Source organism: Passer domesticus, chromosome Z (assembly GCF_036417665.1).
Source record: "Passer domesticus isolate bPasDom1 chromosome Z, bPasDom1.hap1, whole genome shotgun sequence".
In the NCBI taxonomy this organism is placed as follows: Eukaryota; Metazoa; Chordata; class Aves; order Passeriformes; family Passeridae; genus Passer; species Passer domesticus.
In genome coordinates, this window is record NC_087512.1 from 28,070,532 (window position 1) to 28,084,493 (window position 13,962).

Genomic DNA, 13,962 nt, shown 5'->3' on the forward strand with positions numbered 1-13,962 from the left:
TAAAAGGTAGTACAGTGCCCATTGAAAAACAAAACACTGATTTGCTTCTAAGTAGTGATGTATTCTTTGCTTCTAAGTGTTTAGTGATGATGAGTTATCATTACAAATCAGCTCTTCTACTTTGAGCATATTAATTTGATTATAGTTAGCAGATTATGCAAGTAATACAATCACAGTATAATTCCATGTTTTCTATGGTAGTATAATAAAGATAACTCCTGTAGCCTATAGTGTATCAAAGTTTACAGTTTATCTTTTCAAAGGCAGCTGTGAATCATGACTATAGTTGGGAATGTGTGGGGAGAAGTAGATTGTAACTGTTTCTCTTGTGAAGACAAAGTTACAGTCATCTGTGCAGTGTCTGTGTGGCTGATGTGTGGGTCCATATTTCATAAGCTCTAAGCGGTATAGTTTCATTACTTTCCAGTGCATATCCAAGGCAGGAAGTGTGGCCAAAATACCCTGGCTGAGGTTCAATTTAGGTTGAGAGGAAAGTTATATTGGATGGTGAAGGGAACTAGCTAGAAGAATTATAAATACTTACTGCTCCATCTGTTCTTAGACTTGGTGTGTGCCCTGTCAAAGCAGTCTGTAATCCCTGGATCTTTTTGGGTGTACAGCTGGTCTTGAATTCCAAAGTAATGCAAATTGTTTTTTACCTGCTGTGTTTTCATTTGGGATCTGCTAATACTTCCTCATGTGAAAAAAATCCCTGCCTTTGTTACCTGTGGGTTTGTGGCAGGTTTATACCAAAATGTGTGTGATAGAAACATTGAACTCAGGAAGACCATATTGTGCAATGAATTAGTTACATCTACAACACTTTCTAAGTGTATATAAAATGATAGTGGAGAAACATTTATGCTTAGAGACTCTTACTTCAAATTGTTCACAGTGCAGATATTCACTGTCCTAAACCATTTGATCTAGAAATAGTTGAGCAGAGATCCTAAGTCTCCCTTAATCTTCCGCTCTTGGTTTTGTGGCTGTTTGTATTTGGATCTGGTTAAAGTTAGTCTGACATACAATAGATACCTTTTTTATTTCCCTGTCTTAGCTCTGGTTGTGTCCAGCAGAGGTGGAGAACTTCTCTGAGACCACAGGAAGAACCATGTGATTCACCACAACTAATTCAATTGCCAGTAGTTCATCTGGGGGGTTCACAAAAGAAAATTGGTCATGTTGATGTAAATAGATCTAAGAGGTGGTAAAGGATTACGCTTCAGGAAAAAAAACCAAAAACCATCCTGTTTGAAGTCATGTGAATAACACTACTCCAGCAAGCGTTTTGAGGAAATTGTAAGATTGGACATTGGAAAAACAATTGAACATCATGTAATGTGTTCAAGAATCAGGGTCAAGATCCTCAGCATTTAGGAGAATAAGGTGGTATTTTTAAATTTTTTTTTTTCATTTCACTATAGTCTTGTAATTTGTTGGAAACACTTTTTTTTTTTTTTGCCTTTCCTTTCCCCTTGCTTTTTGATTCTAAAGGCATTACTCATTAAAAAGCAGTCCAAATAAATAGGTCAACACTGGCTTTTGGCAGGGAATTGGCTTCATACTGCTTTTTTTCATTGCAGGCACCAGAATTTAGTCAAATATTACCAATACTATCCGCATGGAACTTGGCCACTGTTGGACCTGTTGTCTTTTTGTAGACTTTTACTTTGATGAGACTTTTATAAAGGCCTAAATGATTTAGATGTCAGCTTTTACTGAATTTTAGTGAGAGCAGGGTGTCTTAATTTCTGTGGGGGTTTTTTAATACAATCTCATTTACGTAATAAATACAAACCAAGCTATTTTTGAAACATGTTAAACTATAAACTTTCTGGCAGGTAATTTCTGTGAACAGATACTTAGTTGGGAAGGCCTTACTGTGTTCTGGTTTAGGTCAGTGACATTTTTTAAAATTTTGTGGACTACTGTTGCCAGAGAAAATTGCTTTGTCTCTTTATTTCTATGACTGTCTTCAGACAGGATTTCTTGCTTGCATTTAAGTAGTGTTTTCCAATACTTTATATTTCCCAATACAGATTTTATAGATTACTTTTTCTTTTTCTCTGATGTATAAAATGTCTGAATGCAAATCTAAGACCATTCCCAATTATGTGAGATGTGTCTTTGCTCAGAGAAAGGTGATGAAGGGACTTGGTCTAGTGTAAGTGATGCAGGTCTAGTGTAAGACATTCGCCTCTGGTAGTTACTGTTTTTCATAGTTTGGACACTTGCTATCCTATCAGAAAGCTAAATTTTTCAAATTTGCATGCAGGGTATGTTTAATGTATTTGTAAATGGCAGTGTTACTAATGGACTTGGGATTGGAGCTAGCTTTTATGAGAACTGCGAATTATAGGTAGGTGTCTTTTGTGAAATAAATATTTTGGGATACTGTATGCTGATAGCACTTCTATTATTGGTTGTGTTACAGTTCTGTATACATTCTTCTAGATTGTAGTGGTGGTGCTAGGTATCTGCTTTGTTAAATGGATTGAATTTTGTTTATAATGCACATGGTGACTCAGCTGTGTCAGTCTTAGATTTTGCAATATCATGATTGACACATGTAAAAACTATTTGTTGTGTGGAAATGTGTGTTGTACTTCATACAAAACATAGGCCTCTTAGAGGAAGTTATGGTGTTTGCAGTTGTGAGCATTTGATAAGTTGATTCTTTTTCTGGTCACGTTGTGGGATTGTAGAGGACTAATTAGTGACTGTAGAGTTTTGAACTGAGAGACTTCATAGGCATCTCTGTGTTTTACCTTGCAAGGAAACGGGATCCCAAGGTATCAGGTCATAGAATTGCAGAATATCCTGAGCAGGAAGTCACCCAAAAGGATCATTGAGTCCACAGGACACCACGAGAACCACACCAGGAGCCAGAGACTTCTGTCTGGCCCAGTGGCATGACCACTTTCCTGAGAAGTACATTCCAGTGCCCAACAAACCTCTGGGTGAAGAGACTTTTCCTGATATCCAACATAGAACTCTTGTAACAGAGCTTCAGGTTGTTCCTTTGGGTCCAGTCATTGGTCACCACACAGAAGAGACACAGTGACAGTATCCCTCCTCTTTACCTCACAAGGAAGTTGTAGGCTGCAGTGAGGTCTTCCCTCAGTCTTGTCTTCTCTAGGCGAGCCAAAGTACCTCAGCTGCTCCTTGATACTTCCAGTTTGGGCCTTCCACCATCTTTGTGAGCCTCCTTTGGACACTCTCCAGTAGCTTTATATCTCTTTTATTGTGGCACCCAGAACTGCCCCCAGCACTCGAGGTGAGACTGCCCCAGTGCAGAGCAGAGCAGGACAATCCCTCCCTTGCCCAGCTGGCCATGCTGGGCCTGATGCCCCCCAGGATACGGCTGACTGCCAGGGCACTCCGGACTCATATTCAGCCTTCTGTTGGCCAAGAGCTCCAGGTCCCTTTCTGTGTTGCTGCTTTCCAGCATCTCATTCCCCAGTCTGTACATCAAGGGTTGCCCCATCCCAGGCACAGGATTTGGCATTTGGTTTTGTTAAACTTCATACCTTTGGTGATGGATGAGTCTTCCTATTTTTCTAAGTTTCTCTGTAGGGCCTCTTTGCCTTTGAGGGAGCCAACAGCTCCTCCCACTTTTGTATCATCTGCAAACTTAGTATGCCTTCAAGTCCTTCTTCCAAGTCTTTTGAGAAGGTAAGCCTTCTGTGTGCAATGTGTAATTCCAGCCCAGAAAGCCAACTGCATCCTGTGCTGCATCAAAAGAAATGTGGCTCACAGAGTGAGGGAGGTGGTTCTCCCCTTCTACTCTTCCCTCATGAGACCCTACCTGGAGTGCTGTGTCTCCAGGTGTGAGGTGCCCAGTATAAGAAAGACGTGGACCTGTTGGATTGGGTCCAGAAGATGGCCTTGAAGAAGCTTAGATAGAGCACCTCTCCTATGAAGAAAGGCTGAGAGAGCAGGGGTTTTCAGCATGTATAAGAGGATTTTTCAGGGAGACCCCATTGTGGCCTTCGACTCCCTGAAGGGGCCTTATAAAAATGAGGGAGAGAGACTTTTTGTATATGCACACAATGGCAGGACAAGGAGCAGTGGTTTTAAGCTTAAAGAAGATATGTTTAGATTACTGTTAGGAAGAAATTCTTTATGGTGGGGGTGGTGAAGCACTGGCACAGGTTGACCAGAGAAGTTGAAGATCTCTATCTCTGCAAGTGTTCAAGGCCAGGTTGAACTGGGCTCACAACAGCCTGATCCAGTGAAAGGGGTTCCTGCACATTGCGGAGAGGTTGGAACTAGATGATCTTAAAAGTCCCTGCCAAGCCAAACCATTCTGTGATACTGTGTTTAAGAGCACTGGCCCGAAGGCAGAGGAGCCCTGTAGAACTCTACTAGTCTCAGGTCACCAGCCTGATGCCACCCCATTCACTGCAGCCCTTTGTGCAGCCCATCAGTCAAGTTGATCACCCATCACATGATGCGTTTACCCTGCTGTGCGCTGGACATTTTGTCCAGAAGGATCCTGTGAGAGGCAGTGTTGAAACCTTCACTGAAATCCAAAAGGATTGCATCAACTGGCTTCCCTTGATCAAGTAAGTGGGTTACTCTCTCATAAAATTAAGTTAATTTTGACAAGCAGGACTTTGCTGTCATGAACCTATGTTGGCTGTGACCAATGACTGCATTGTTCTTCAGGTGTTTTTCAATACCTCCCAGAATAATTTTCTCCATAATTTTGCTAGTCACTGAAGTGAGACTGCCAGGCGTGGAGTTTCCAGGCTCATCCTTCCTGCTCTTCTGGAAAACTGGGACATCAGCCAGCTTCCAGTCAACTGGGACCTATCTGGATTCCCAAGTCCATTAGAAAATCACTAAGAGAGGTCTTGTGTTGACGTCAGCCAGCTCTTTTGAGTATTCTCAGATGAATTCCATTGGGCCCTATAGATTTACAAGGAACTTAGAGTTTATCATACTCACAGCCACTGTCCTCCAACTCAAGGCCCTTAGTCCACCACTGGCATTGAGGATAGAGGTAAAGAAAGCATTAAGCATCTCTGCCGTGTCCATGTTCTTGTTTATGAGGTGGCTGTTCTCATCCTGTAAGAGGACTATATTATTTCTCCACTGCCTTTTGCTATTAATGCATTTAAAACCCCTTTTTTTATTGTTTCCCTCAATTGTGGCCAGCTTCATCTCCATTTGAGCTTCAGCACAAGTTTTCTCCCTGCAGTGGTGAGCAGCATCTCTGCTCACCCTGTGTAATCTTCCCACATCACCTGACATTACTTCTGCTGAACCTACACCTTTTTTTTTTTTTTGCCTCTACCTCCCAAAGAAGATTCCTGCTCAGCCAAGCCATCTTCTGCCTCCCCTGCTTGACTTCTGGCATTTGGGAATTCTCTCTTCCTATGTCCTTAGAAGATGGTGCTTAAAATGTGACTAGCGCTGACAGACCCCATCACCCAGCATTTTCCCAGGGTACCTTACTGACTGATTCCTTGAGCAACCTGAAATCTGTTCTTCTCACATCCAGAGTTGAGGTTTTGCTTGTGCTTTTCCTTCTGTCAGCAGATTTTGAGCTTGATTACTTTGTGGGCACTGAGGCCAAGAATGGCACCAATCACCTTGTCACTCATGAGACACTCCCTGTTAACAAGTATGAAATCAAGGAGAGTACCTAGTCAGCTCTCTCAGTACTTGAACTGTGATGTAGCATCTCCTTGATTTGATTGTGACAGCTGTGTGGTCTCCGTAATTAACATCTGGCAGGTTGAATTGCACCATAAGGAGAAATTTGAGGGTTTCCCTTGGTTACCTGAGGAATTGATCTCATTGTTGTGCCTGTATAGCAGCCTCCCATGGTGACATCTTCATTATTTGTTTATACCTTAATCTTAATCCAGAGGGTCTCAATCCTGCTCTCGCTGGTTGTAAACGCCATGCATTCTTGTCCTTCTGTTATAAACCCGTACTTCACCTGCCCTGCCTATCCCACCTGAAGAGCCTGTAAGCCTCCAGCATGGTGCACCAGTCCCACTGAGTTTTGTTTATGTCAGTGATGTCATATTTCTGGCACTGGGCCAAAGCTTCCCCTTGCTTCTTTCTCATGCTAGTAGTTCATTGTAGTCTACACCTTGTGGAGCAGATAGAGTGATCTCTCTTCCTCAAGTTCTGGTGTGCCATCCGATTGCTTATCACTAAGAAGCCTGGTTTTATCCCTTCCTGCCTTCCAGTCCGGTTCAAAGCTCTGCCAATGAGCCCTACTACCTCTTGTAGTACCTTTTTCCACTCTGCAGAAAGTACGTTGCTTTAGGTATCAGTACATGAACTGTTGTACAGACCATGCTGTGATTAAAAAAAAAAACAACAAAAAAACAAAAGACAAACAAACCAAAAAAGCCCGCAGATTCTGCTGATGACATCGATTTTCAGAACCACGTACCCTGGGAAGCAGCAGTCGTACCTGTGGCTTGGGTCTGGTCTGCACAGCAAACTTCCCTTAGGAAGGGAGTCACCTGTATCAACTACCCTTCCCTTTTAATTAATAGGGGCAGTTGTGATGAGGGTGGCAGGCTGTCTTGCTCCTGATGGTTCCCCCATCCCAGAAGGACCTTTGTCTACCTCATCAGTTGACTGTCCTTCCTGTTCCAGGGCATCATACTTCTTGTAAATGGTACCAGTTCTGTTTGTTGTCTTCAAGTTTTCGGGAGGAAGAGTGTTCTGCCTAGTATGGCCAGTGGCCAGCTTCCAGTGTTTGTTTTCAAGAGACCTCTGCCTTCCTTCTTGGCAGGGTTCTGAGTCCGCTTGCATCTTCTCTTCAGTGGAGGTTTGAGACTTGTGAAACTCATTGAGAATAGCCTGTCAATCTCTTAATCATTCTCACAAGTACTGCACAGGCTGTTCACTTCACCCATGGCTCCTTATCCTGCCGACAGCTCACTTACAGTAATACATCTTCTGTGACAGGAGTGACGGTCAGCCCCAGTCTTACGGAGAGGCATCAGGCGCTCCTGGCAGCCTGAGTCCTGAAGAGCTTCATCTACCAATGGGTAGTCTAGCTGGCTGAAGGCTTCTGACGTGGCTGGTGCAGTGAGCTCAGGGGGAATGAGTCTGTGACATGTCAGAAAACCTGAGGGAGCATTCACTAATAAGAGAACTCCCTTCTTCTTCAACAGTCTCTGCCTCTGTTGGCTGCTCCCAAATGGTCATATGGGAGTGCAGCCAGTGTGCCCTGGTCAGGTTCACTAGGATCCCCTTTGAGAGAGTTGGAGCAGCTGCCGTCCTTGCTGGCTGCGCTCACACTTGGTCGGCTACTCTAGGGCAAGCTGCCAGTCCCAGGTGGGTGTCAGTGCTATCCTGTGGTTCCGCTGGCTCCAGACCTGCTCACTGCAGTAGTCCATAGCTCCACACTGGAGCTGTTTGGCTCGGCAAGGGGTGGTTGGGGGCAGTGAGACCGTGTTCCAGCCTGTCGCTGTCATTACTGGCTCTGCCTGTGCCCACTCAGCCACTGCAGGGCAGGCTGGTGGCTCCACGTGTGTCTTAGTGCTCTCAACCAAGTGAAAAAAAAAGTTTTGAAAATAGTCTTAATAATCCTTTTAATGTTTTCACTGTATTACTGTAGATTTTACAAGTACAAATTTCAGGCTAGTCATAGCTGGTAAGGGAAAGATTTTTTTAACATACAGGTTACAGAGGTGCCCTACTCTGTTTCCTGCTTTTAGTAACTACTGTGCTGTGCTTGGCCCACATGACACATCTGCTGATAGCAAGTCAGTTCACCTGTTCTTCTGGTAGATGTTTCTCATAGTACACTAGCTGCTTTGTTCTGTGGGTACCATACAAATGTCCAGAAATTATCAGGATCTTATCTTTCTAGCGGGCTTTTAGAAGGATGATCAAGCTAATGGGCAACATTAAGGACTGTGTAAGCATTTTCTGCTGGTGACAGCTTGCATGTGTATTTATGTACGTGTGCGTGTATGTAACAATTGATTTTATTAATTGTTTTGCCATGCCCCTAATGTCACATAGCAATTGTGGTTTTGTTTTTGTTTTGTTTCTGTTTTTGTTATTAGAGCTATTCTGCTAATTGAAAAGGAGACAGAAAATAGATGTCCACGCCTACAGACCCTGGCGCCATGCCTCATCCTGGTCCTTCCCCTGGACCAGGACCTTCACCTGGACCGATTCTGGGACCTAGTCCAGGACCAGGGCCATCTCCTGGCTCCGTTCACAGCATGATGGGGCCAAGTCCTGGTCCGCCCAGTGTCCCACATCCCATGCCGTCAATGGGGCCTACAGATTATCCACAGGAAGGCATGCATCAAATGCATAAGGTAATAGTTTATTACAAGTGAACCTTTTTTCCCTAGAGTTCTCTTCACTGGTGAAAAGAGTTACTTAAACTCTACATTTAGACCTGCTTAACTGCTATTACACATCGCCTGCAGAACTTCAACTACACTCTTACTTCTTTCTTTATTACTAAAGATTATTCATGTATCAGATTAAACACTTGTTTAGTTAACAAGATTAACTTCCTTGTTCCTTGTTAGTAGACTGCTTTGGAGTATAGCTCATAGTTTGGAGATGTTAATTTGTAAATTTTACTTTTCAGTAAGACACATGCTACTAGGGGGAAAAAAAAGAATGATGGTGTTAAAACTTCAAGGCACACCATTCTAAGCACTTTTTTTCTCTTTCTTCTTCTTGTCTGTTTGGATGTAGCCTGTGTTTTTTCTGGGGTGGTTTTTAATTTTGAATGAAATTATTGTTCTTTTTCTTGAAAAAAAATCCAAAACAAACTTAATCCACCTTAAAGGATTTGTATTACAGATTTGTTTACTCTTCCATATTGTAAATATGGTTAAAAACATGGCTTTCAAGTTACTTTATAAGGACTCCATCTTACAAAGGAATATAAAACATATGACATATGATGACATGTCATGTAGAACATGTCAGTAATTGTACTTCTGTAGTTATTGTTATACACTTAAAGTTAGATTATGTGTGCTTAGACTGTGTGTGCTTAGACTGTCATTAATGTTTATTGCTTTGAGGAAATACTTGCCTGTATGGAAATTCCTTTTTGAGTACAGTCTCTTTATGTATTGTCATTTTTGTTTGGTTGTATACCAGAGATTTAGAACCCAGAATAATTTTGATTGCACTGATGTTCTACTTAGAAATATGTAGTAGCAGCTTACAGAGCCAAGATATTGAAAACATTTTGGCAGCTATTGTTAATTCCACTGGGAATTGTTAGATGCACATGGAGAAAAAATTACAATAAAAAACTGTTTTAAAGTAATAGAAACATGTTTTAATTTTCCTCTTGAAATGATGTCTTCATTTTGACACTCTCACATATGGATCAGTTTCATTTGTTAAAAGAATATCTAATCAGTAGGGACATGACATTACCATATTTTACATGAAGAACTAAAAATATTTTAATGACACAAAGACTAGCTGAAGTGGAGGAGGCTGTGATCCAGCTTTCCATTTGCATTGACCTGTTGTAATCTCTGAGACGTCAGTATGTGCGGTAACTATAACCTTTGCATTTGAACCTTGAGGTATCTGATTTAGCTGTTAGCCAGATTAGACATTTGCAGTTGGCATTTTTTTGTTTGTGGGGTCAGTTACAGCCCAGCTTTTCAGAGCTCTGTCACCAGTTTTCATAGCCAGGGTTCTAATGTCCTTCACTCCTTTTGATTTTTTCTTTTACCTGTAGAAGGAGAAGGTGGCACCAGGAATTTTCCATAGAATGGCTGAATGCTTTACACATAATGTTTTTAATTGATATATCCTGTTACACTGTTATATCAGGCAGTCAGTGCTATGGTATAGTTAGAAACAAACCAACAAATGCCATCCCACAACTTTCTTTCAGGGACTTCAGAGAGCATCTCACAAGGTTCCGTGAGCCAGAGCAGAAATTCTCCCATTGAGGTGGCATTGAAATATTTTGAAAAATGTGCCACAAAGAGTCTGGATATCCAGTTCAAAGATGATCATTCAGTATAGTTACAGTAAATTACTCTACCTTTTCTATACCTTGATTCTGATATTGGAATAAAGACTGTAATGTCACAAATCTTTATTTTACTAGCAGCAGGCTTGCTGTTGTCGTTGAGGTTTCTACTTCAGAGGTTCCAGCTTGTCTTCACATGTGTGTGATTAACCTAGAGAATGGGTCTGTTGAGCTGATACAGGTGAAAAAAAGAAGAAATGAAATAAAATCTTACTTAATTTTCAGTCTAGATGAGGTTTTGGGTCTGTTTATCTCTGCAACTCCAGAAAGACTATATTGGGATAACTGTTGGAAGGGTCTAAGAAATGCTGTAGAGGGGTGCCTCTAGATTATTTTGCAAATCTTACTGCATTGTTGTTCAGTGAAATTAAAAAACTGGTCAGCCAGCTTCAGCTGGACCAAATAAACATCTTCGTTTTGCTTTGTGCTATATAAAATATCCTGACTTTCAAGCCATGATATGTCATAACACTATTTTTTAATGCAGTAAAAATGGGGGATTGCACCAGAAGTGTCCCAGTTATGCAATTGCTTTGTGGGATACTCATGTATGTACTGGCATGTAGCTCTTCCTTTTAAAATTCACACGCTTAAGTGAAGCAACTTCATTCTGTATGACTAGCTTAAAAATGATAATACAATGCAGAAAGCTTTAAAAAATCTAAAGGATCAATCAATAGCTAAAACACTGATTGAAACAAATTTATATTAATAAGTCATAATTCCTAAAGTATGTTTACTTAAGAACTGTTATTATGAAAATTAAAGATTGTATATTCACTTAGTAACCAGAAGACCTTTTCAAGGGAAAATTTACTGTTAGTTTACACAATGCAGTTTTGACAGAAGCAATAAATTAACTGCATTTCTTGCTGGTTTCTTAAGGACTATCAATTAAATTTCCAGCAAAATGCATGTCCAGATTTTACTGAAGTGTATCCTGGATGCATCACAGTTATGTTTAAGAAGGAATACTTAAGAAGTCTGTCAGGGATACTGCTAAATGGACAAACTGTAATAGCCTCAGAGAATTGTGTGGAAGAAATACTTGGAAGATGAAAGATGTTAAAAGAAAGCATTGCTACCTTCCTTGCCCTAATCTTACTTTTCTTTTACATCCACATAGAAGGTCCTCTGAGGCAGATCGAGGTTATGTGGTCTGAATTGATAAAGCCTCTGACACAGTCCCCCACAACACTCCTTTCTAGATTGAGAGAGATGGTTTTGATGAGTGGACTGTTAGATTGACAAGAAAATGGTTGGATAGTCACACCAGGGTGGTACTGGTCAATGGCTCAGAGTCCTGATGGACACCAGTGCCACTATATTGGGACCAGTGCTACTTAATGTCTTCATTAATGACATAGGCAAGGGGACTGAGCAGGTTTGCAGATGATACCAACCTGAGTGATGCAGACAATGTCTGAAGGTTAGAATGCCATCTAGAGACACCTGGACAAGCTTGCGAAGTGGGTCCATGGGTATCTTAAGTGTTTTAACAAGGTGCTGCAAGGTACTGCATCTGGGTTGGGGCAGCTCCTGTTATCAGCCCAGGCTGAGGATGAAAAGATGGAGAGCAGCCCTGCTGAGAAGTGCTTGGGGTGCTGGTGGCTGAGAGGCTGGACATGACCCAGCCATGGGCACTCCCAGCCCAGAGAGCCACACGTGTGCTGGGCTGCATCCAGAGCAGGGTGGGCAGCAGGGCCAGGGAGGGGATTCTGCCCCTCTGCTCTGCTCTGCTGAGACCCCACTGCAGGGCTGCAGCAGCTCTGGGGTCCCAGCACAGGAAGGACATGGACCTCTTGGAGTGAGTCCAGAGGAGGCCACCAAGCTGATAGAGGGATGGAGCACCTCGTCTGTTAGGAAATGCTGAGAGGACTGGGTTTGTTCAGCCTAGAGAAGAGGCGGCTTTGAAGTGACCTCATTGCAGCCTTCCAGTATGTGGAGGGAGTCTGCAAAAAAGATGTAGAAATACTTTTTACAAGGACAGGTAAAAGGGGGAATGGTTTCCAAGTGAAATACAGGAGGTTTGGATTAGATACTAGGAAGAAATCTTTTTTGTGAAGGTAGTGAGGCATTAGAACAGGTTGCCTGCAGTAGCTGTTAATGTCCCTTCACTGGAGGTGTTCAAGGTGATTTTGGATGGGACTCAGAGCAGCCTGGTCTGGAGACTGCCACTGCAATGGATTTGGAACTTGATGATCTTTGAGGTTCCTTCCATCTCAAGGTTCTTTCCATCTCAAGATGCTATGATACAGCCTTCTGTTATCTTATGCACTAGCCAGACTGCATGATTTGAGCTGCTTAACTTCCGGTTATGACAGCATTGTAGCTTGTTAAGTTGAATGGTGCTCATTTGAGGGATGGATGAAGTACTATGAACTCTTGGTTTATTTTCTCTTCCATTTAATTATAACCTGATGCATAATCTCTTCTTTTGTGAATTTGTAATGGGCTGTACTGCAAATGATTGCTGACTGTGGAATAAGTAGAGTGGTGTCATGGGTAATATTACTGGTTTTGTTGAGTGAGATAAAATTTGAGGGAGAGAAAAAATTCTTCAGAAATACAGTAGTTTTTACTAAATATGTTAGTTGTTCACTCAAATGTTCTATTAAAAGAGAAGGCAAATGGTTTCCCATTTCACATATTATTGGGTACCAGATAGACATACTGAGAATCAAAGTAGTTCTGTCATGGTCCTGGAAGTAACAGCATGCAACATCAGTAGGCGTGTTCCCTGCTCTTTTTTTTTGTTGTTGTTGTTTGTGTCTACATTAGTAGAAAAGAAAGGAAGTCTTGCCAGCCCTGAAAAATCAACAGAGAACTTAATGTAAAATGGTGATTTTGTGATTTTTTTAGAGATTAATGGAATTGATGGCCAAAAACTACTAATTCCTCCTGCAAAAACTACAGTCAGACTGGTTGTCCATCAGGGATGCATTCAGTTATGCTGTGTAGTTATGTGGCAGTTACATGACAACACATTGCTCTTTGCCTTGTGTAATTGTTGTTTTAGAAGCTATATGGTCTACAAGAAAAGTAGTCTGGTACTCAGTCTTTGATTTGAAGGCTGGAGGTATTTGTGCTTGGTCGTTTTTTTTAAGAAGGTGCATTAAAACAAAAAAAAACCTCAGACACTGTAATGTCACAGTTTACCTGAAAATAGGTCAAACTGTGATGCATCTGTGAGAAGACCTTAGTTGCTAAATTCAGAGTAAAAGCACTGTAGGCAAAATTTTCTTTATGCATTAGACATTATGTAAGTCTGGCAAGTCTATAGGCATGTGGTAGCCTACAGTTGAAGTTCACCCCTCATTCTGTTTCTAGAAGCATTGTTTATTTGGCTTGTTCAGTACTTATTTCCTTAGTTATGGCGACCAGTCAAAATTATAATTTCTGCTCTAAGTTGAATATGCCTCAACTTCCTGTTTCCCTTCTGTTCTGTTATATTAGAAGACTAAAACAAAAAGTACCCCAGTGTGACAGTAGCACTTTATTAGTAATATAGGTTACTTATCCTGACAACATCTTTGTGGAAGATAGCTTTAATAACTTATAGAGGACTGAAGAATTTACAGAAATTACACTGTGTTTAGATACCTTCTGTAATTTTTAACCTGTTGCATAGATTTAGAGTTATCCTCTAGCTCTGTAACTATACAGAGATTTAGAAAAGTTACTAAAAATAACTATTACTCAGTTCTTGTAGTCCACTGCTGTCCCCTGCTGAATTGTTCCCTATTGTATATGTTTTTTCCATAGCCAATAGAGCTCCTTGTATATAAAATACATTCTTGGATGTACCAGTCTCTGCATACATTAACAATTGCATAATCATTAAAACTAATTTTGACTTCACAGAAGTTTATGCCATCTTCATCTTTTGTATTTTTGCTAGTAAAAAGCTGATTTATGAGGTCTAATGAATTTAGTTTTCAGTTTTT

The 13,962-nt window shown here is 41.2% G+C and overlaps 1 protein-coding gene and 1 long non-coding RNA gene across 8 annotated transcripts in view; one reads left to right on the top strand and one right to left on the bottom strand.

Annotated features, from left to right (window-relative positions):
• SMARCA2 (SWI/SNF related, matrix associated, actin dependent regulator of chromatin, subfamily a, member 2) overlaps positions 1 to 13,962 on the top strand; it is a 118,620-nt gene that overhangs the window by 5,089 nt on the left and 99,569 nt on the right. For 5 of the 7 annotated variants that reach the window (XM_064405229.1, XM_064405224.1, XM_064405228.1 and 2 more), the window contains exon 2: positions 8,052 to 8,312. The exons of the other annotated variants lie outside the window; for them this stretch is intronic. In XM_064405229.1, coding sequence (XP_064261299.1) covers positions 8,088 to 8,312 — 225 coding nt within the window. In that variant the 5' untranslated portion in view covers positions 8,052 to 8,087. The remainder of the gene's footprint in view (positions 1 to 8,051; positions 8,313 to 13,962) is intronic. 7 annotated transcript variants of the gene reach the window in all.
• LOC135291204 (uncharacterized) lies at positions 1,022 to 6,099 on the bottom strand. Its single transcript, XR_010354075.1, has 3 exons — positions 5,459 to 6,099; positions 4,954 to 5,073; positions 1,022 to 1,151 (listed from the first exon to the last, which is right to left on the bottom strand). It is a non-coding gene; the product is annotated as an uncharacterized LOC135291204 (long non-coding RNA).